At 58.7% G+C, this 21,315-nt stretch overlaps 1 protein-coding gene and 1 long non-coding RNA gene across 2 annotated transcripts in view; both read right to left on the bottom strand.

The window, feature by feature from the left end:
* LOC309610422 overlaps window positions 1-21,315 on the bottom strand; it is a 487,797-nt gene that overhangs the window by 299,925 nt on the left and 166,557 nt on the right. The window lies entirely within an intron of this gene.
* Window positions 1-21,315, bottom strand: part of GALNT9 (polypeptide N-acetylgalactosaminyltransferase 9) — a 100,658-nt gene that overhangs the window by 6,498 nt on the left and 72,845 nt on the right. Inside the window, exons 7-10 of the mRNA XM_082354159.1 lie at window positions 8,579-8,764; window positions 6,349-6,486; window positions 4,241-4,336; window positions 247-414 (exon numbers count right to left, since the gene is read on the bottom strand). Of these exons, the coding sequence (XP_082210285.1) occupies window positions 247-414; window positions 4,241-4,336; window positions 6,349-6,486; window positions 8,579-8,764 (588 nt within the window). The remainder of the gene's footprint in view (window positions 1-246; window positions 415-4,240; window positions 4,337-6,348; window positions 6,487-8,578; window positions 8,765-21,315) is intronic.

Raw genomic sequence — 21,315 nt, forward strand, 5'->3', positions numbered from 1 at the left:
GGCGGGGCTTCTGGGGCAGTCAGACCCCATCCCTCTGCCTAAAGCCCCTCCCCAGGAGGCCAGAAGAGGCCGCCACGGGGCTGTGAGCAGCCGGCCCTTCCCTGGCTGTGGCTGCAGGCAGGTCCCCTGACATCCGTGAGGGGGTCACGTGGGAGCAGCTGGTCCAGCCCCCGAGCCCGGCAGCCCCCGCTGCCCTCAGCTCCCCACAGGCTGGGCCAGTGCCCGGGGTCCCAGCAGCCCGCTGACCTGGGTGAAGTCCCACAGCCGCTGCGCTGGCCGGGCCACGTCCTCACACTTTCTCAGGGCGGGCGTGCGGCCCCTGCCATCATCCACCAGGCACTTGGAGTCGGGCAGGAAGGCGGTGGAGCCCAGGGGGCCCAGCTGCAGCAGGCCCTCGGCGCTGTACCGCACCAGCTGGGGAGAGGCACGGAGCGGGCGGGTGGGCGGGGGCTGGCCTCACACGGGGCCGCCCCCCACCCCCACCCCCGGCCCTGGAGGGAGTAGGTGGGGCATGGTGGGTGGGGCCAGCCCGGTCACTGGGCCAGCCTTGCTGGGGAGGGGCCGGGCCCGAGCAGCCCCCTCGGCCCCAGGGCGTCAGGGAGGCCCTGTGTGGGGAGCCCCCAGGGGACGCCTTCCGGTGGCCCCGCGGCTCCAGCCCCCTTTTCTTCCACAAATCCCCCCAGCAGGATGCTCTTGGACTCCTTCCCCGGAGCTCTGCTCGGACCCCTCCCTCCATGGGGCCCAGAGCCTCGGCCTCAGACGAGGAGGACTTCCCACGTGCCCCAGGCCGCCCATCTGCCCTCGAACCGGAGGCCGCCCCAAGTTCACGGTTCCAGGTCACGTCATTTGCCAAACACCAGCTAAGTAACACCTGTGCGCTCACGAGGAAACCAGTGCCCTAGATTCCTCCGCTCCCCGGCTGTGTGGCTTTGGGCAAGTATGTCACCTCTCTGTGCCTCGGTTTCCTCATCTGTGAGCGGGAGATGATGACAGTGCCTGCCTGACAGGGCCACCGTGGGGAACCCACGGGCGTGTGGAGCGCAGGCTGAGCACAGCAGGTGCCGGTGTCGGTCAAGTGCTTCTCTCCTCTCCTTTTTTCTCTCCCATAAGAGTGGGTGCGCGCACACACACACTCTGCTGTGTTTTCCAGCACAATCTGATGGCACAGCACCTCCCCTGCATGTTCGCGCGGCCCTGCGACTCTGACACCCCCGCTTAGCGTGGGGCCCACGTTCTCTCCCGCGTCCTCCTGGGGGCGGCGTGTGAACATCGCCGGAGTGGTGCCGCCCGACTCGGGGGCTGGGCGTAAACGCGCGTGACATCTCCCACGTCTCCTGGGACGACCGTCCTCGGCATCACCGCTCCAAGGTGAGGAGGCCCGAGCAGCGGGGGGAGGCCGTGTGGGGAGGGGCCGAGGCCCCGGAGCGGCCCGCCCACGGCGGCTCAGAGGTGGCCTCACCAGCCTGCCGGTGGCCTGGGCAGTGCCGTGCAGACGGCGGGTCCTGCTGCAGATCTGTGAGCAAAATAAAGACTGTGGTCCTTGCAGGCGGCTCTGTCTGGGGACAGGTGGTCACAGATATGCTCGTGTCCCTTCTCTGTAAACTTTCTGAAGGCACGGAGGTTTGACTATGGGGCCCGCAGCCCCTGAAACGTCCAGCACAAGCTCCAAGCCGGAGCCCCTGCCACCTGTAGCTTCAGCCTCGCAGGTAAGGACCTGGCGGAGCTGGGAAGCGGGAGCCTCAGTGTCAGGGAGCCAGCACGGCCTGTGCTCAGGGAGGTCTGTCTCAGACGCCGAGCGGGGCAGCGAGCCGGGCTGGGAAGGGCTTCGGTGACTTTAGGCATCACTGCTGGCTTGTGGGGAGGCCATACTTTTAGAGATGCGTTCTGATACACTCCGAGGAGAAAGGACCTGATGCCTGCAACTTGCTTTAAAATGACTCAGAAAAAATAAATGATGCAAATACGGCCCGATCTGAACACCACTGCGTCTGGATCAGGGGTGGAAAACGGTGTCTGTGAAGGGCAGGGAACAAGCATGTGTGCTTCATGGCTACTGCTGCACGTTTTTTTCCTTCTTTTCCCTCCATAAACCTTGAAAAAGGTAAAAACTTTTCTTTGGCCAGCAGGCTGCTGTTTGTTGACCCCATGAGTGTGTGGTTGGTCATCTGAAGACTTTTCTACTTTTCTGGAAGTTTGAAAATGGTCAGAATAAAACCTGGCAAGTTAAAGGAAGGGCCTCCTAACGACCCCCAGGCTATGTTGAGTCCAGCCCAGGAGGGGTCCCATGCCCACCCGGAGGTGGACGCGCCTGCTCCGTGTCCCTCTCACTCACACTGGTCAGGCCAGCGCAGCAGACAGAGGACAGGGGGCTGGGCCCCATCGTGAGGGGTCCATGCACTGGGCTGTCTGCTCCCTGAAGACTGTTTACTAACCATCTGTACATGTGCAGATTTTGGTCCGAGACTGGCTTTCTTTATGTTGTAGGCTGAACTGTTTCCCCCCAAAAAGTCATGTTGAAGTCCTAACCCCCTGGCACCTGTAAATGTGACCTTATTTGGAAATAGGGTCACTGCATTAGTGCTCAAGGTAAGATGAGGTCATACCGGGTTAGGGCGGCCCTAATCCAACACGACTGGCGTCCTGATAAGGAGAGAAAACAGAGACACAAGGAGAAGGCAGGGTGAAGACGCAGCCACAGGCCCGCACAGGCCACGCGATGACGGAGGCAGAGCCTGGAGGGATGCGGCCACCAGATAAGAACTGTGGGACCACGGGGGCAGGAAGGGCGGCCCTAGAGCCTCAGGAGGGATCACAGCCCTGCCCATGCCGCGATTTCAGATTTCTGGTCTCCAGAGCTGAGAGGATAAACACCTGTCATTTAAACCGGTTCCCAGTTGGCCCCAGGACACTAACACAGCTGGGGATCGGGGTTTGGGGATGTAGCTCGTCTCTCTGAACACTTCAGCAGCCTCCACTGAGACCAAACCGACTGAGGTCATTTGCAAAGGAGACACCACCACGGGCGTGTCCGGCCTGGTGGGCACATGGGCCCATCCGACCTCTCCGTGGGGTGCGGCCCCGTGGGCTGGCTTCCCCGTCCACCTGCGTCCACATCCACCCCGGTTCCAGCAGCGAGGCTGCTTCTGCCGGCCGCCCCAGGGTCCACTCGCGGGGCGGGGGGCTCCCCCAGGAGTGGCGCGGGGTCCTTGGAACACCCACCCTCACTCAGCCACGTGATTCGCTGCCCCAGACACCTCTGAAGCTGGCCCCGCGCTGCGTCTCTCCACAGCAGGGCTCGCTGGGAAATGACCACCGTCCACCCAGCCACCTGGAGTCGCAGAGGAGCAGGGCGTGTCCGGCGACGCCCCACAGACGTGGCCTCTCGCCTCAGGTCTGTGCCGGCCAGAGGCTTCCCCTCCTGCAGCTGAGGGCCCAGCAAACTGGACTTCTCCCGGGAGGCCACGTTTGCACCTCGATGGGTGACTCTGCTTCGCTCTCTAAAGGCCAGGCCATGTGCCCGCGGGGGTCCTGTGAAGAGGCGGCAGGGGTGCCAGGGGAGCACGGTCTTCTCCGTCGTCACACGCTTGGCCCCTCGCGCCCGCGATGGGCCCCCGCGCAGCTGTGTGGATGTGTCAGCACCCGTGGATGTCCCAGAGCGGGGGCAGGTTCAGAGAGCTTCAGGGGGGCCGAGTGTCATTTCGGGGGTTAATTTAAGTAACACCCACTGAGAAGAAGCCTTGTCATTGCAAGCAGAAGGCGATTCCCTGGGATTGGAAACATCAGACTCCGCGTCGGGGTCCAGCACACCAGCACCGCCAGGAGCTCTGGAAACGTACCTGCCTGGGGTCTGGACACCCGCCTGGGTGTTTTTAAAGCCCTCCAGGTGATTCTGGGCTGGAGCATCGCTTGGTAGGCATTCAGCTGAGAACTGGCGGTTAATGTGATACTTCCTGGGCTACGTCTACACTGTGGCTACCATTTACCCTCATTTTCCACTTCAGTCCACGCAGCAGCCCTGAGAAATAGGTACCATGATCATCCCATCGATGGATAGGGAAACTGAGGCACAGGTGTCAGGTGAGTCGCCCAAAGCAAAGCCGTTGCTCTCCATTGACCCAGGGCCTGAGCTTACAGCCTGCACGGCATCAGAATGCCCCGGCAGGCCCGCCTCTGCCCCCCGGGGGCCGCCTCCACCTGTGTCCCGGGCTGTGTCCCTCAGGAACATCACTGCCACCCCTACCTGGGAGGACATCCCGTGGCAGGGGTACAGGATGGCACGGTCATCGTCTTCTGCCCCCTGGTCCAAGCAGTAGCCGCTGGCTTTGCTGTTTCTCACCTACGACCAGAAACCAAAGGAGAGGCCCCATCACAAGGGTCCTAAAGGCAGAGGCCGGCTAGAGGGAGCTTTATCCACCTGTCCCCTGCCCAGGGCCTGCGGTGTCAGGAAGGGGTGGCCCTCCTGGGATAAGAGGAGGGGGAGGGGGAGGGGAGAAGAGGGAGGGGGAGGAGGGAGAGGAGGGGAAAGGGGGAGGGGGAGGAGGGGAAAGGGGGGAGGGGGAGGAGGAGAGGACAGTGCTCTGGCCAGCGGGCTGGCTTCGGAGCGACTGGCCGGGCTCCTCGGAAGGGATGACCGTGCCTGGCTCTGGGGGAGACGTGGACAGATGTGCCTCCCGTGCGTGTGTGCGTGTGCGTGTGTAGACCCGGCCACCCTCCCCGGGTGACACTCGCCACAAAAGCGGTAGCCTTGGGAAACAGCGAGGAGGGCCTGGCTGGCTCCTGGGAACGGCCTCCCCGCATTCACGCCTTTTGCCGCGTGACTGCAGCTCTTCCCGTCAACGGGGGTGGGGGGGCTACTCCCACAGCCCCCGAGTCTGGTCTGGCCTGGAGGCTTGCTCAGCCAATAGACGCAACAGAGACGGCTGTGTGCAGCTCTGAGCCTCAGGACACCCGCAGCTCCCACTCTGCCTTGAACCCTGACTCTACCCTGAGAACAAGCCGAGCTGCCTGCTGGGGGTGACAGACATGTCACCTGCGCCCCAGTGCCCTGTTGACAGCCAGCCACCCCCCAGGTGTGTGGGTGAGCCTGTCCCCAGAGACCTGATGTCAGCCTGGCCGAGGTCAGCTCAGCCTGCCCCAGGTCAGGGCTACCTGGATGACCCCTAGACTTGTGAGCAAGCACAGAGGCTTACCGCCTGAACCCTCTGTGTTTTAGGGATGTTTGTTTGGCAGCACTAACTAACTGACACAGCACTCCCACCCCAAGAGGTAGCACAGGTTTGAACCTTGTCAGCTGGCAGAGTTCCTAATGTCACAGCTTCTGTGGGCGGGTGACGCGTGAGTTTGACTCATCGTGGTCAGGAGCAGGCAGGTCAGCCTGGGAGAGGCTGGGAGGACAGTGGTCTCCTGCCCACACCACTGACGCATCAGTGATGCTCCCTGTCACGTGGGAAACCTCTGTGTCCAGAGGAGTGGGAATCTGGCTTGGGGGTGGACCAGGAGCTCCAGGAACGGACAGGCCCTCTGAGATTATCCCCCGCCCCCTGGTATCACTTCTGCTCGGCCCACCTAAGTTCATGCGTTCCTTCGCCTCGGGGAGCCTGGGTCCCCGTGGAGGAGCTGAGGCCTGGGGTAGGGGGAGGCCCTTCCCCCAGCACAGACCAGGACGAGTGGGCAGGAACGCGGTGCCCTCCCCTGGCTTTAAGGAGAGGTGTGCGTGACCGTGCACTTGGGGGCCGGTGCAGACAGGTGGGTCTTCCCACAGCTGGTGCCTGTACTGGTGGGAGTCTGTGTGTCCTTCTGTCGTGCACTCACATGCAGGTATCGTGGCACACAAACACGGCTGTGTGTGTGAATGCATCCATGTGCAGGCCTCTGCGCATATGTACTCACGTGTTCACGTGTCATTTTGTCTCAGTAACAAGTATTTGTACCGTGCAGGGCAGGCAGCTTGGGTGGGGTCTGCATACACAGGTGAAGATGTACAGGTAGCTTTTTGTGTGTCTGTGAGCAAAACTGTGTGCAAATGTACACTTCTGTGTCTGTGTGCACTTACACACATATGCATGTTTGCACGGATCAATGCATGTGCACGAGGGCATGTATAAACACGTGTGCGACACAGATACGTATACACACACGTGTCTCTGAATCTACTTTGTGTACCTCGGTATGCAGGCACGCGTGTGTGTCCCTGAGGCCCTTACACTGGTGTGTGCCACGTGCGCGTGAGTGTGCCTGTGTGCTCTGCTGGCTGCTGTCCGTGAACGTGCGCCCGGGGACAGGCCAGGACGCCGGGAGGCGGGGTGCGGGTGCGGGGTGCAGGGTGCAGCCATCGCTCGGAGGCGGTACCTCTCCGTACGTGAGCGTGTCGTTGTAGGTCCTCATCTCTGGGTACACGTTGTCCAGGTACCACTTGAAGCTGTGGCACTTCAGCCTCTGGCGCAGGGCCAGCCGCTCGGACACGTCCCCGAAGTCCACGCCGGGGTTCTGCGAAGCCGGAAGCGAGGCGGGACGGGCGCTGCGGTGTGCAGAGCCCGCACCAGCCAGGCCTCTGCCCGGGGGTGGGGGGGAGCCCCAGGACCTGCAGGGCCCCCATCCCAGGAGCGTGCCCGCCCTCAGGGCTTCCCGGCCCCGAGCCTCGTCTGGGGGCCTTCTGCCCTCCCAGGCCCCTGGAAGGTCCAGGGAAGCAGAGCCGATGGGAAAGGCCTGGCATCTCCGGCCTGTTTGCAGCAGGCGCAGCTGGAGAGCGGCCGGCCTGGACAGACGGCCACCGGCGGTGTGTGTGGGCCAGGCTCGTAACACCCTGCACCCTCCGAGGGAAAGACCTGCCCTCAGCCAGCTCCCAGGAGGTGACTTCAAACATCCTGAGTATTGTTTACGGGGGCCAGGCCAGGTTGTCTGTGCCACAGGATGATCTACGGGGGTCGCTGCAGGGGCTGGAGACCAAGGCCGGCCACGTGGAGGTCAGCCACGTGCACGTGAGCCCCCGTAAGTTCTGGGTGCTGAGGCTCGGCTGAGCTTCCCGGCTTGGTGACACGCTGTACGTATTGTCACACGTTGCAGCTGGGAGAATTAGGCGCAATTTCTGTGACTTCCTGGGAGTCATATCCTTTCATTCTAATAAACCACAGCCCCCATGTAACAGCTGTTCTGAGTTCTGAGTCCTTGTAGCCAAACACTGAACCTGAGGGTGGTCCTGGGGGCCCTGACACTCTGTGACAGGTTGGGGACGTGGGTGGGTTTGAGAAAGCCCCCTCCCCAAGCCCAGGTCCCCGAGGCTCTGATAGCAGCTAAGGAAGGACCGTGGGCCTGGTGTGAAGGGCAGACTCTGGGCTGGACGCGGGAGCAAGTGGCCTTGGCGGCCCTCCACCTACAAGGCGGCGTCAGCCAGACACGGGGCCGTGAATCCGACTCGGGTCAGGAGGTTGCGGTGAAGATGTTTAAAATACCAGGACGTTTTGCACATAATGAAGATAATGTTTAACTTTTCTGTTATATATACGAAGCTCTATCTGCTGACAGCTAGAAATCCATGCACGCGTGTGCCTGTGTGTGTGTGTATCCTAATAAAAGATCAAGCTCCTTCTGTGGGTGGATGTAAAAAAACAGCTGTTTCCAGGATGTCTACCCCAGAGACTCGAACCCTCCCGTGTCCAGGGGAGCAGCGAGTGCGTGAGGCTGGCCCTGCAGCCAGTGGGGGTGAGCGGGGCGGGCAGCCTGTCCTCAGCGCTCACACGCACACGCACGTACATGCATGCACACAGGGCACACACGTGTGTACGCCCAAGCCCCCTTCTCCGGGCTGCCCCGCCCCCCAGGCGCTGGTTGGGACCCTCTGGCTCACACCCAGATCCTGCTTCCCGCCGGCCACAGGCAGACCCCTCGTACAGACCCCTCCTGCCCCCGCTCCCTGCAGGGCAGGCAGATCTGGCTGCAGACACCACACGTGGGAGAAGCCGCCATCCCCACAGCAGGTGGGCCCTGAGAGCCTCGTGACAGGGTCCTGCGGAGGACCGAGTTACATTCCGGCTCTGCCTCTTTTCAGCCGTGCACCCTCGTGTGCCTCGGTTTCCCAATCCGCCATGTGGAAGTGACGGGGTCATCATTACGGTCATCGTATCACTGTGGCCTCGTGCAGAACTGACTGGGGGAGGCTTCTGCGTGGCGAGGGGTAGGCTATGTGTCCTAGGAGGGGCTGTGGTCACCCTGGGGCAGCTCTCAGCGCAGCAGCGACTGCGACCCCGCAGTGCCACGTCTGCAGCCCCTCAGGGGCTCACACCGTGGAGGGAAGGAGCTCTCGTGGCGGGAGGGAGGCGTGCCGACCAGCGTCACAGCTGCTGGAAACGGGCTCTGCTTGGTGAAGGTCATGACGTTCCTGAGACTCATCCTGGCTGAGCTGTCCAGGAGGCCCCCCCTCGCGTGGCCAGGCTGCGCCTTGGAGGACCCACGAGGCTGTTCCCGGGGGGGGGGCAGCCCCCGCCCCCAGCCCTCCCCCTCCCCACGCGGTCCGCCAGCTTACGCGCATGGGGACGTTCCAGGTCCCCAGCCCTCCCCCTCCCCACGCGGTCCGCCAGCTTACGCTCATGGGGATGTTCCAGGCCATGTACACGTGGGACTTGAAGCCGTCCATCCACACCTCGGCCGCCCGCAGGGCGTTGCGCTTCGCGTAGTAGTCAATGTCGTTGTTGTAGGGCTTCTTGGTACGCTCGATGTGGGCCACGCGGGAGCAGGGCAGAACCTCCATGCTGCCGCCGCACTGCCACACCTGTGGGGACCCGGGCCTGGATGGCAGCCCCCGGGGCCAAGGGCACCATCCTCCCTCCCCGCATCCCCTTCTCGCCGTCCCCGGGACAGGCCTTCCAGAGGGCAAGGAGGCCTGGCCGCCTGGGCCGTTCCAGCGGAAGACGCCAAAGAGGAGCCGCGGCCTTAGGTTAAGCCCACCAAAGCCTGGGGCAAGGCTGCCTCCCCGTCTGGGTTGCCCACCGAATTTCATTTCTCTTGCACGTTCCACGATCTAAACAATGGAGGGATTTTTCCTGACATCCTGACAATTCATTACTATCCCTTTCCTATGGTCCCTGCCCCCACTCAGTGTTTGCTCTGGGCCCAGAGCCTGGCCTGAGAGGGGTTACTTCCCACCAGCAGCTGTCCTCCCCCCCAGCTGGAAGAACCGACCTACAATCTACTTTTAAAAGAGCAGCTTGCGGGACTTCCCTGGTGGCGCAGTGGTTGAAAATCTGCCTGCCAATGCTGGGGACACGGGTTCGATCCCTGGTCTGGGAAGATCCCACATGCCACGGAGCAACTAAGCCCATGTGCCACAACTACTGAGCCTGCGCTCTAGAGCCCACGAGCCACAACTACTGAGTCTGCGATCTAGAGTCTGCACGCCACAACTACTGAAGCCTGTGCGCCTAGAGCCCATGCTCTGCAACAAGAGAAGCCACTGCAATGAGAAGCCTGCGCACCGCAATGAAGAGTAGCCCCCACTCGCTGCAACTAGAGAAGAAAGCCCGTGTGCAGCAATGAAGACCCAATGCAGCCAAAAATAAAATAAATAAAATAAATAAATTTATATTTAAAAAAAGAGCAGCTTGCTATGCAAACAGTGCTTCAAGCACCCCAGACACAGTCTCGGTCTAAAGGAAAAGTCTAAACAAACAGCTGTTTCCTCTGCAAATAAGGCTCCCCAAAGTCCGTAACTGCTAGAACCCTCACTTGTAATAGAAATGTTATCTTGCATCAGGATCTCCTTTCATGCCTGCTTGCTTCCGCACTGCTTCACCTAACAAAACAGCCTTGGGTTGTGTTAGTCTGTTCTATTCTACCCCATCCTATGCGATCCTACCTGTGCCACGGGGCGCCCAGATATTTGGTTCACACAGCTCTGGGTTTGTCCAGGAGCATGTTTCCAGGTGAGAGGAACACAAGTTGGTGGGCTAAGTAAAGCAGATTGCCCTCCTCAGTATGGGTGGGCCCCCAACCAATCAGTTGAAGGCCTGAACAGAACAAAAAGGCTGAGGGAGGGACAATTCACTCTCTTTGCCTGACGGTCATCGAGCTGGGACACTGGTCTTCTCCTGCCTTCAGACTTGGTCTGGAACCACACCTTCGGCTCTCCTGGGCCTCTAGCTTATCAACTGCAGGTCTTGGGCTTCTGAGCCTCTGTAACTGTGTGGGCCAATTCCTTATCATCTCTGGGAACCCAGACTAATGTCCTACCCTATCCTATCCCACCCCGTCCCATCCCACTGAAAAAATGCTGGTGCAACCCACCAGGTTGACTTCACCATGAACAACTCAGTCTGATCAACTTGGCCCAAGCGTTCTTCGGTCAGATTCTTACCCCTAAGCCTCTTCTAATTCAGACATTTTGGAGGTACCAGGCATGTGCTAAGCACCTTACTCGCCTCATCTCACTCAACCCACCACGACCCAGGAAGCACGGGTACCACAGGCAATGTTCTCCTCACTGTACAGAAGAAGATACCGAGGGTCAGAGAGGTTAAGCCAGTCACACGAGCTCACGGGACCTGACCAGGCCTGACTGATCCCACAGCCTCTTAATGTCAATGCTGTGCTGCCCACACCTCCCACACACAGACACTGTCTCCTGGAAACTGTCGTCTTTTATAGTTGAAATATAACATCAGTTCACAAACATTTGTCCATGCAGCCAGTTGAAAGTTGTCATTTCTTTTTTTTTTTTTTAATAATTTTTATTGAAATATAGTTGATTTACAATGTTGTGGGTTTTTTGTTTTTGTTTTTGGTTGCGTTGGGTCTTTGTTGCTGCGCGCAGGCTTTTCTCTAGTTGCGGCGAGGGGGGCTACTCTTTGTTGTGGTGCGCGGTCTTCCCATTGCCGTGGCTTCTCTTGTTGTGGAGCACGGGCTCTAGGCCCACGGGCCTCAGTAGTTGTGGTGCACGTGCTCAGTAGTTGTGGCTCGCGGGCTTAGTTGCTCCGCGGTGTATGGGATCTTCCCGGACCAGGGATCAAACCCGTGCCCCCTGCATTAGCAGGTGGATTCTTAACCACTGCACCACCAGGGAAGTCTGAAAGTTGTCATTTCTTATCGCAGAGAGGATGGGCCTTAATTCACTTCCCTATTGCCCCAGTTATTAGACATTTAGATTTTCCTCCTGTAGTTTCTTCACTATTAAAATCAAGGCTGTACTCCCCATTAGAAACACTTTCTTGGGCTAAACTGTCACCGTAAGTTGGTAGGCATGGGTACTTTAAGCTAAAGTCTTGCTGACAAGTACAGCTGGGTGTTTCTCAGTCTTGGGCATGGATTTCACTCCGTGGGTCCCTCTGGCCTCTTGTCTAGCCGTCTTCAGCCTAAACGTTCTCCCTTACGCCCAGTTTAAGTGGCGCCGGCTTCATCAAGGCCCACTCCTCCCAGATAGCGACTGCACAGAGTGGCCTTGATGCCTCGGGGCTCCAGCCTGAATTTCCAGAACCCGCTTTGGGGCCCATGAGGAGAGGGGCTTGAGAAGCGGGGCTGGCTTCACGGGAGGCATGGAGGGCAGAGCCTGCTAGAGCTCACAGCAACTAGAGGCCGCCCTCGTTTCCTGGGGCCGCGTAACGAGGGCCACAGACCAGGTGTAAACAACAGACACGTTCTCTCACAGCCCTTGAGGCCCCGCTCCCTCCGAGGCTCCAGGGGAGGGTCCCACCTCCCTCTCCCAGCTTCTGGTGGCCCCAGGTGCCCTTGGCTTGTGGCCCCATCCCTCCCGTCACGCGGCCTCCCCCGCTGTGGGTCTGTGTCTCAGGTTCCCCTCTCCTCTCTCGCGTAAGGACAGCAGCCATCAGATTTAGGGCCCACCCTAATTCCAGGAGGATCTCATCTTGAGACCCCTCACAGCTTCCAGGCAGAGGTCTCTGGGGCTGCCATTCACCCACCACAGACGCCAAGCCCCCGTCTCGGGGAAGAGGACGGCCCAGCCCTGCCTGCTCCCTCGGTCCCACTCTCTGCCCCGGGAAAGCAGAGGAAGAAGGCAGGAGAATCTCGCAGCGGGTAACGGGCGGCCCCTCCTGACACCACCCACGGCTGGGATAAGAAATCACCTGAGCGCGGGAGGGGAGGCTGCCCGCTCCTCGTGGCTCACTGAGCACGTGGCCAGCGCGCTCTCCCCCGGCCCGGCTCAGGGCCACCCGGGACCACCGCTTGGCCCCCTGCAGGCTCAGCAGGCAGCGCCCACGGCCTCCGCCCGATGGTGAGAACCGCGCATGCTCCGTATCAGAGACGCGGCGGATGTTTACGCCCGGGTCCCGAGCGGCAGACGCGGTCTTGCTTCCACGTGGCTTTGCTTCCACGTGGCTGGAGGTGGGGCCGCAGAGGGAGGGCTGAGGGCCCTGCCCAACTCCCACCACTTCCGCTCACACGCCTCCGTCAAACCGCGGCGCGTGGCCCAGCTGCCCAGGAGGCTGGGAGCGCAGGTGGACACCGGGTGAGCCGGGAACCTTCCAGGAGGCCAAACACTGAAACAAGCAGAGGAAGCTCTGCAGACCCGCAGGGCAGGCGCCTGGTCCCCCTGCCCATCCTCTGGGGCCACCGGCACCGCACGTTTCCTGAGGGGCCTCCCTGCCGTGCGTGCCTGCCTGGCCTCCACCCGGGGCCGGGGCTTCTGTCCAGCCGTCCAGCCCCCTGAACCTCCCAGGACTCGCCACCCCTCGCCCCTGCCCGTCTCAGAGCCCACCCCACACCCTGCCCAGGGCCTCTGTGCTGGCTGTTCCCTCTGGCGGGGACGCCCTCCCCGACCTCTGCCTGCCCAGCTGCCTCTCCACCTTCAACTCTGCTCGGATGTCACCTCCTCCGCGACTCCCTCCTTACCACCCATTTACAGCGCAGCCTCTCAAGCCTCACTCCCCGGCCAGCCCTGTCTACCTCTGTGGCTTTCGTGTCCTTCTAACGTGTGACACCGTTTACCTGCTGATTCCATGTTGTCTGTCTGCCCCACTAAAATGTAAGCCTCGGTCAGTGGGGTTTTCCACTGCTGCATTCCCAGCTGACAAAGCTGGACCAGGAAGTAGCGGTGGGATGAAGATAAACCCCAACAAGGCCACGCGGGGGCGGCGGGGGATTAACCTCGTCCTCGTTGCAGATGAAAATAAGAACTGAGGCTCAGAGACGTTAAGAAACACATCCAGGGTCACACAGCTGGTTCGTGGTGGGACAGGGATTCAGAACCCTTGCACGAAGACCCTGAAGTTGCTGCTTCACCCACAGCTGTGAAAGGTGTCACGGGGACGATTCACACGATCTAAGTGTTCCTGTCACACCCACCCTGTGTCTCAACCACTAATTATCTCAATCGACTTCGTTAATTGCCACCCAAACAGAAACATCAAACAGGAGGCAGAGGACCAGGTGTCAGGCCTGCAGGCAGCTGCTTGGAGGGAGGACGAAGGGCACAGGGGTGCAGGGGGGGAGCCCACCCCACCCAGAGGGACCCCCGCCCCTCAGCCGGCAGATCTCCTCAGCTCCTGGAGCCTTGGTGCTGGTTTCTGAGGCTGGGATTCCAGAGCAGCAGCCTTTATACATAAGTCCTTCTCCTTAAAAAGTCCGGAAATAATGGTCCATCAGCAGGAATGCCAGTGAAGGTTTATTTACCCTCCAGCCGCCCTGGTAATGCGAGCCCGACAGGTGCCCCAATAGGAGCCGAGGGGCTGGGACCAGGACCCGGTGATGGGGGGCCGCGTGTGGCCTGGGGATGGCAGAGTGGGCGACAGGGCCTGAGTGCCTTCCCTCGAATCGACGCTCTTAGGACGTCCATCGTGAATCAAGCTGACATTTCTCGTGGTTTCTTCCCCATCTTCTTCCTGCACCACAATGGTCAACACGACATTTCTGGAGAGCCCTGCTACTAAAAAGCCGGTGCTTCCTGAAACCTGAGCGGAGAAGGAAAACGGTCCCGGCCGCTTGGTGGGGGAGGCCACGTGTCTGTGCATCATCTGTATGGAGACGCTTCTCCGGACTCTTGAGTTCATTCCCTTGGCCGCGCAGCCCAGGAGCGTGGCACGCGGCCCCTCGCCGGCCCCGCCTCTCCGTGAGCCTTCCCATGAGGCCCGAGGGACGCGGAGGGGGACTGTCGCGCTGCCAGGGCAGGAGCTCCCCAGTCTGCTCTGCGGTGGCATCTCCTGGTGGAGGTTAAAATCCTCACCCCTGTTGACCACATCAGAACTGATGGTCTGATGGTCGGGTCCCTGGGGCCCGAATCTGCACTCGGGGTGGGGCGTGCTGTCCCGGGGCCTCCTGGGGAGGCAGAAGGAGCAAGCCCCGCGGTTCTGTTTGGATATAGCTGAACACAGGGGCCTCTGCTGCTGCAACCAGGGTTTCCAACTGGGTTCCCCCAGAGAGGCGACGGGGCCTGCGGCTCGACCCTGCAGCGAGACGCGCAGGGCGGCCAGGTGGGTGGGAAAGGACACACACGTGCGTGCACGCACACCCGCACACTCACGCCCGCCAGTGGGGACAGCTTGCCCTGTGGACGTGCAGCTGTTCTGTGGAGCAGCCCCCTGCCCCGTGGAGGGGACTTCAGGAGGGACATCCAGGAGCCCCCCGGGGCCTCTGCTGGAGCCCTAGGGCCCAGCGCGCCGGCCACTGGGACAGAAGGCAGCTCTGCGCTGACACATCTTGGACCCGAAATAAAGAGCTTTGGGCCCAGAGCAGAGACCCAGCCAGTCTCAGGTCCGTTGGAGCTGGCGGCCCAGCAAACAACCGCAGCTGCTTATCCAGACGCAGCCCTGGTCCCCGAGGGGGATGGAGGAGGAGTGGGGGTCGGACGTCTGCTCCCTGCTGCCTCAGCGTTGACCCCGAAGGCCTCAAGGGTCCCAGGGTCGAAGCTGGAGAGAGGCCGGGGCTGCTGCAGCTTCTCAGAGTGGTCTGGGGGCCGGTCAGCAGTGCGGATGGTCAGGCCCGGCCCGCCCTCCCTGATCAGAACTGAGAAGCGCCCCTGGGAGACCTGGCGGGAGGTGCCACGGGGCGGTCGAGCTCCTGTTTATGTATCCAATCCCACCACAGGTGGGCGCTGACTGGTCAAACAGTGCCGGATAACAGATAAACCACCAGGCTGCGGGAATTCCCTGGCGGTCCAGTGGTTAGGGTTCAGCACTTTCACTGCCATGGCCCAGGGTTCAATCCCTGGTTGGGGAACTAAGATCCCGTAAACCACGCAGCGTGGCCAAAATACCCCGAAAAACAAAACAAACAAACAAAACCAAACCACTGGGCTGGTCCACCTGCCTGGAAATGCAGGCAGTCTGAGCTTTGAGCCCCTCCCCAAACGTCTGTCCATCCTCTCTGTACTTTCAGAAAACCCGGGGAGCACCGCTGGTGTGGCCCAGCCTGGTTCACATGGCCACTGCCAGGCTGGGTCAGGGCTGGGGACACCACATCCTTCAGGATTATTCAGGAGAAGGATCACCCCGAAGGGCATTGGAAAAGAGGGCATTGATTCATGTGCCCAAATGCAAACGTCCGTGACCTATAATGCTGGCTCATTAGGAGACAGCTGGCCTGGGCTTGCACAGACTCGAGACAGGCCAGAGGGGAGCTATGCAGAGGGGAGAGGAGGGCTGGCCTGTGTAGTAACTGTGTCTTTTTTTTTTTTTTTTGGTTGCTCCAAGCAGCCCGTGGGATCTTAGTTCCCCGACCAGGGATCAAACCTGGGCCCTCGGCAGTGAAAGCTCGGAGTCCTAACCACTGGACTGCCAGGGAATTCCCTTAACTGTGTCTTTTAAATTTCTTTATTCTGATACTTTGACGTCTGGGGCCTCGCTGACCCGGAGGGACGGCCTCTCCCAGGTTCCCGATTCCAGGAGGCTGTAAACCACTCACCTGAGCGCCCCTGTCACGTGTAACCCAGCCGGCCCGAGCCCCACCCCGACCCCCCTCTGTGGGCTCTCACACCCAGGGCAGGGCCAGCCCCGCACCCCAGCGCCCCGGGAATGGCTCAGCCAGCCACTGCTGGGCTCCCCTGAGGCATCTTCCCCTGGGAACCCCAGTAAAGGCTCTGACCCCGGTGCACACCCCCCCCCCCCCCCCCCCCCCGCCTCCGGACCTCCCCGTGGCCCCTCCTCCTGGGAGCCTCCCGTCAGTGGGCGTGGTCTCCTGATCCGCTGGCCGCTCCATACCTGAGTAATAATAAAACAGCTGGCCAGGGCTGGTGGCTACCTGGGGGCTGGGACAGCAGGTGACAGCGGGGCCTTAGACCCCAGTTCTCTCTCAGCTTTCATCTCACAGAGCAGGGCGCGCCTGGTCACTCCACAGAGGCCCGTCCCCGTTATTATTCTCCAGCTGCCCTGGAGGAAGATTCTGGCTGCTGCGCAAACTCAAGAGTGTGCTGCTGGGAGAGCTGAGAGCTGCTGGCTCCCGCGTGCGGGCCTGGGAGAAACTTCTGCTGGTGTTGGTGGGCTTGCCAGCGTCCTCGTGACTGCTCTCTGGTCCAGCCTGTTTAAGGCCACTTGGAGGGAATGATGGACAAACTCCTGCTCTCCGGGGTGCACACCCCAGTCAGGCGCCGTGGGCCCCGCCCGGGCCACTTTGGCAGAACAGAAGCTGTCGGTTTCACAGGCGACCTGCTCGGCACCCTCAAGTCTTTCTCACGTGATTTGCAGGTGACACAGGGAGGCTCTCACTACCGCAAACCATCCCTGGCACGCATCCTGAGCTGCGGCTGTATCAGCCCTGCCCGTGTGCGCACAGATGCCTGGTGGCGGCCGAGTCACGGCTGTTCCGCGGACTCTGCTGTGCGTCCAGGCGGGAAGGGCTCTCCGGGCGCGGCCCTCGGCTCCCGGTGACGCTGTTTCTTGGCAGCTGCCCCGGCTGACGCGTGGACAGGCTCACCCACGCAGACGGCCTCTCCCGTCGTCCGGGGAGCTCGCTTTGCGATATCAGGATAGGCTGATCGCTCCAATCAGCACCCGGATTTCACTGGATCCGCACAGGAGTTCACGCCTGGCTTCCGTCTCAGCGCACTGCAGGCAGCGGGGCACAGGCCGGGCGGCTCCACGCAGCCACTGGGGACCCGGCACCTTCGCGGCGGCTCCGTGCTCTCCCAGCGGCTGTTGGATGGAGAAGGAGCGCGGCGCCGGCGCGGAGGACGACGTGGGAGGACGTCCCTGCTCAGGCCTGGGGGTGGAGCCGCCGCCCCCTCCCCGCATTGCCCCATCCGGGAGCCGGGGGTGGGGGGGGGGAGGCCACACCTAATGGGGCGGGGCGGTGCTGGACTCCAGGAAAGGGAGGCTTGCAATCACGCAGGGAGCTTTGCTGCAGGGGGAGGGGAGGGGGAGGGGAGGGGGAGGGGGAGGGGGGGAGGGGAGGGGGAGGGGGAGGGGGAGGGGGGAGGGGGAGGGGAGGGGAGGGGAGGGGGAGGGGGAGGGGAGGGGGAGGGGGGAGGGGAGGGGGAGGGGAGAGAAGCAAAATGGAGGGGGGCGATCCAGCCTGCGTGGGAGACCCCGTGGAAGAGAAGGAGCACGTGCTGAGTGAAGGCTGGAGAAGCAAATGAGAGGTCCAGAACGGCCCACCTCCATTCATCCCTTCTAAGGGGCTTCTGTGCCAGAGCTGGGGAGGGGCTGGCGTTTCCGAGGCTTCTGCCAGGGGGGCTTATCCGCGTGAGTCAATTCCTTAGTTCCGAACAAGAGGCACCGCAGCAGTATAACAGGCGGAGTGGGGAAGCCGGAGGTGGGGTGTGGGAGCCCAGCCTGGCGTCTCCTCGCTGCGCCGCCCTGCAGCCCTGAAGGGCATTTTCTAAGGCAGGAGGAGGGCTCGTGGCAGATGCCGGTGTGTCCCCAGGCCTGCAGCACCCATTCCCGGCTTCCCCTCGCTGTGTCCCTGGCCTGCCCTGGGCATCTTCCTCCTGAGATCCGTGTGCCCTCATCACCCCTCTGGGAAGGGGCTCCACAGTCGGTGGGGCACATGTTTTCTCTTCGGGCCGGTGAGCAGGGGACTCATTGGCCAGGCCAGAGGGAGCCTCAGGGGCCGAAGCTGGTGTCTTTACTGAGTGTTATTTTGCGTTTAAAGCTGGCTTTGTCCAGGCGGTGCATTATGAGGAACATCTTCTTGAGTCTCTGGGCTTGTCGTCCTTGGGCTAGCCTGCGTTTGTAAATGGTGAGGACAACTCGGGGATAATTTAGTTCTTAACTCCTAGGTTTACATGTGATGAACACACACGTTTCCTTCTGGGTGTTGGGATCCACTGAACATGATAGAAGCTGGTTTTCACCTTGAAAATACTGAGGATGAGACTTTGCCTGTCAAGCTATGGCCAACATCTACTCAGGTTGGCCTCTCTCTTTTTTACCTTTGTAGTAATCCACGGATCCAAAACTGATCAAACTGTCCATCCATCCTCCCATTCACTCATTGATAAACCCATTCATCCACCCATCTACTCGTCCATCCATCCATCCACCACCCACCAATCTATCCATCCACTCATCTATCCATCCATCCACCATCCATCTATCTACCCATCCATCCATCCATCCATCCATCCACCATCCATCCATCCACCCACTCTTCCATCCACCCATCCACCCATCCATCCATCCATCCATCCACCCATCCACCCATCCATCCATCCTTCCATCCATCCACCCACCCATTCATCTGCATTAGTGCATACAATCAACATGACTCTAGGCAATGTGCAAAGCTGTATTAAGATCAGGAAATCAAATTGAGAGGTGAAGCAAGCTCAGTGTTCCTAGCCCAGGCCTCTAGGAAAAAGGTTGGATGCACCAGTGGTCCAGCCTGAGGCTGAGAGGAACCCAGGCATCCTGCCTCACACCTGGCACATAACCAAGAGGTACCAGCCATCATCTTCCTTTTGGCAGTACAGAGTTTCCACCTTTAACAAAAAAACAGGGCTTTATATTCACTCTGAAGAAAACCATGTGCCTCATTTTTAGAGATTTCACATCTGAACCTAATTTTTAAAAAAGATTTACAATGTGCCCAATTGCCCCCCACCCCAGCCCAGGTCCAATTTCAGGAAATAATTCCTGCCAAGGCTGATGCCTCCCTCTTGTCACACAGACTCCTGGCTCTGCAGGAATGATTCATCTCCAGGGGCAGAATTTGACTGGATTTAGCTTTGGAAAAGCAAGTCCCATCTTCCAGGGCTCGGTTGGGCTCAATTCATAAATTTTTGACAAGAAAACATCTCTTCCTGGACTATCTGAGGCTCTCTCTCTCTCTCTCTCTATATATATATGTATACACACATATGCTATAAAAACTGCTGTTTCAGTGTTCTGCTCTTATGCCAGACACACAGAAACTTTCAAGCTGAGCTTTCATTCCAGGTTCCTCCCACTTGCTTCACTGAATGCTTTGAACTTCTCAAACAAAAGAAAAGAAAAAACCAGTTTCCTTCCTTCTAAACAAGTGGTGCTCAAAGTGTGGTCCTTGGGGAATTCCCTGGCGGTCCAGTGGTTAGGACTTGGCGCTCTCACTGCCAGGGGTCCAGGTTCAATCCCTGGTTGGGGAAGGTGGCCAAAAAAAAAAAAAAGTGTGGTTCTCGGACCACAAACATCAGCATCCCCCAACCCTCCTTAGAAATGCAGATTCTCAGGCTGCACTCCGGCTGCATTCCTACTGAATCAGAAACTCTGGGAATGTTTTAATAAGCCCTTTGGGGGGGAGGTTCTGATGTTTGCTGCAATTTGAGAACAGCTGTGCTAAATGCTGAGGCTTCTTAACCCTCCCCCCACCTTCTCATTAGTACTTTGAGCCATTGGCATAATCGTCTATTTCAGAAGCTCTGTCCCTTGAACACTACTTGAGGGTGGGACCACATCTTCTTGAGTTTTCTGTCCTCAAACAGAAGTGAGGCTATACTTTTTAGGTCATGATTCCCATGGAACCAAGCCCACTGTAGCTGGATGAAATGACAAAGAAGACATCTAGCTAATATCATGGATGTGAAAATCTCCCCTATCTGCCCCAAACATATAGAAATGATAGACAAAATGATTTTAAAAGTTAAAAATATATACTAGAAAACAAGATGAAATTCCGCTCAGCTCAGAAAGAGCAGAAATGCGCTGGTGTAAGTGAGACTGAAGCTCTAAGGCACATGCATCTCACCCTTACGAGGGGACGGGGGCTGAATGCGTAGCCAGGATCCTTGTGTGAAGCCTGGGGCTGAGACTAGGCTCCCTGATTACGAGCAGGAGGTGAAACCAGCTCTGACTGATCCCTGGGGTTCAGCCAGAAATAATCTACCGAGAGAGGAAGCAGACACGTACACAGCACCTGGAATCAGGCTGGTTCTCTGAATGAGAAATGAAACTGGAGATCTCAGGGTGAAAACTATCGCTAATCAACTATGGTTCAATAAAAAGAAAAAAAAAAACCTAAGCCACTAAATTCTCAGCCATGGATCTGGGGACAAGATAACCTGAAACTTCCTCCCAGGAATGAGTGAGTGTGCTGTGAAGATACAGCTCCCATGAAACATGAGCTCTCAAAAAAATTACAAAGCACACAAGGAAACCTGATTCCAGGAGAGTCACCAACAAATCCAAAGATGGGTGAATTTAAACCCAAGGAAGGAGAGAGAGAAAAAGTGGCTAAAAAGGTCTTAAGCAGACTATTAAGATTTTTCAAAGAGATGAAGGAATGAGGGAAAAGCACTCATCAACATAGAACAGGAGGTTATGAATCAAAACAGGCAGTTACAAAAAAGAACAAGCAGATATGAAAAATACCACGGGAAGATCTCATAAATATAAGATGTATTCATTAAAATTAAAAGGCAAAGCTAAATAGGTGGCTTAAATAGTCATCTGGACCAGGACTCAAGAAGAATACAAGGCAAAGGGTCATAGAACACGAGGGATTCAGGGCCCAGGACTATCTTCCCGTCCATTCCTGTGTGACACTCTGTAAACTCAACTGATGTACAGGTGGACAGAATCTGATAAAATGTTTCTAAGTTCATACAAAAGAGGAAAAGCAAGAGAGCAGCCAGGAAGATTCTAAAATAACAATGAGGAAGCATTCAGTTGCTAGACATTAGCATATTTTATAAAGCAGGAGATAATGGCTAAAAGTAGAAAGTTCAAAATAGACACAAGCATATCTAGAAGCACTTAGAATATGATAAAGGTTGCCTTTCTCATCAATGGGAAAGGATGGAATGTTTAGTGGATGGTGTGCAAAGAGATAGTCCATCTTTTAAAACAGTATAAAGAAAGATCACAACCTTACTTATATAAAGAACATATTCCAAATGGATTAAAGATTTTAATGTAAAAAAAGAACTATAAAGTGTCAGAAGGAAATGTGGTCAAATAGTCTTTCAAA

This window comes from Balaenoptera borealis (assembly GCF_965194805.1).
Source record: "Balaenoptera borealis genome assembly, chromosome: 14".
Classification (NCBI taxonomy): domain Eukaryota; kingdom Metazoa; phylum Chordata; class Mammalia; order Artiodactyla; family Balaenopteridae; genus Balaenoptera; species Balaenoptera borealis.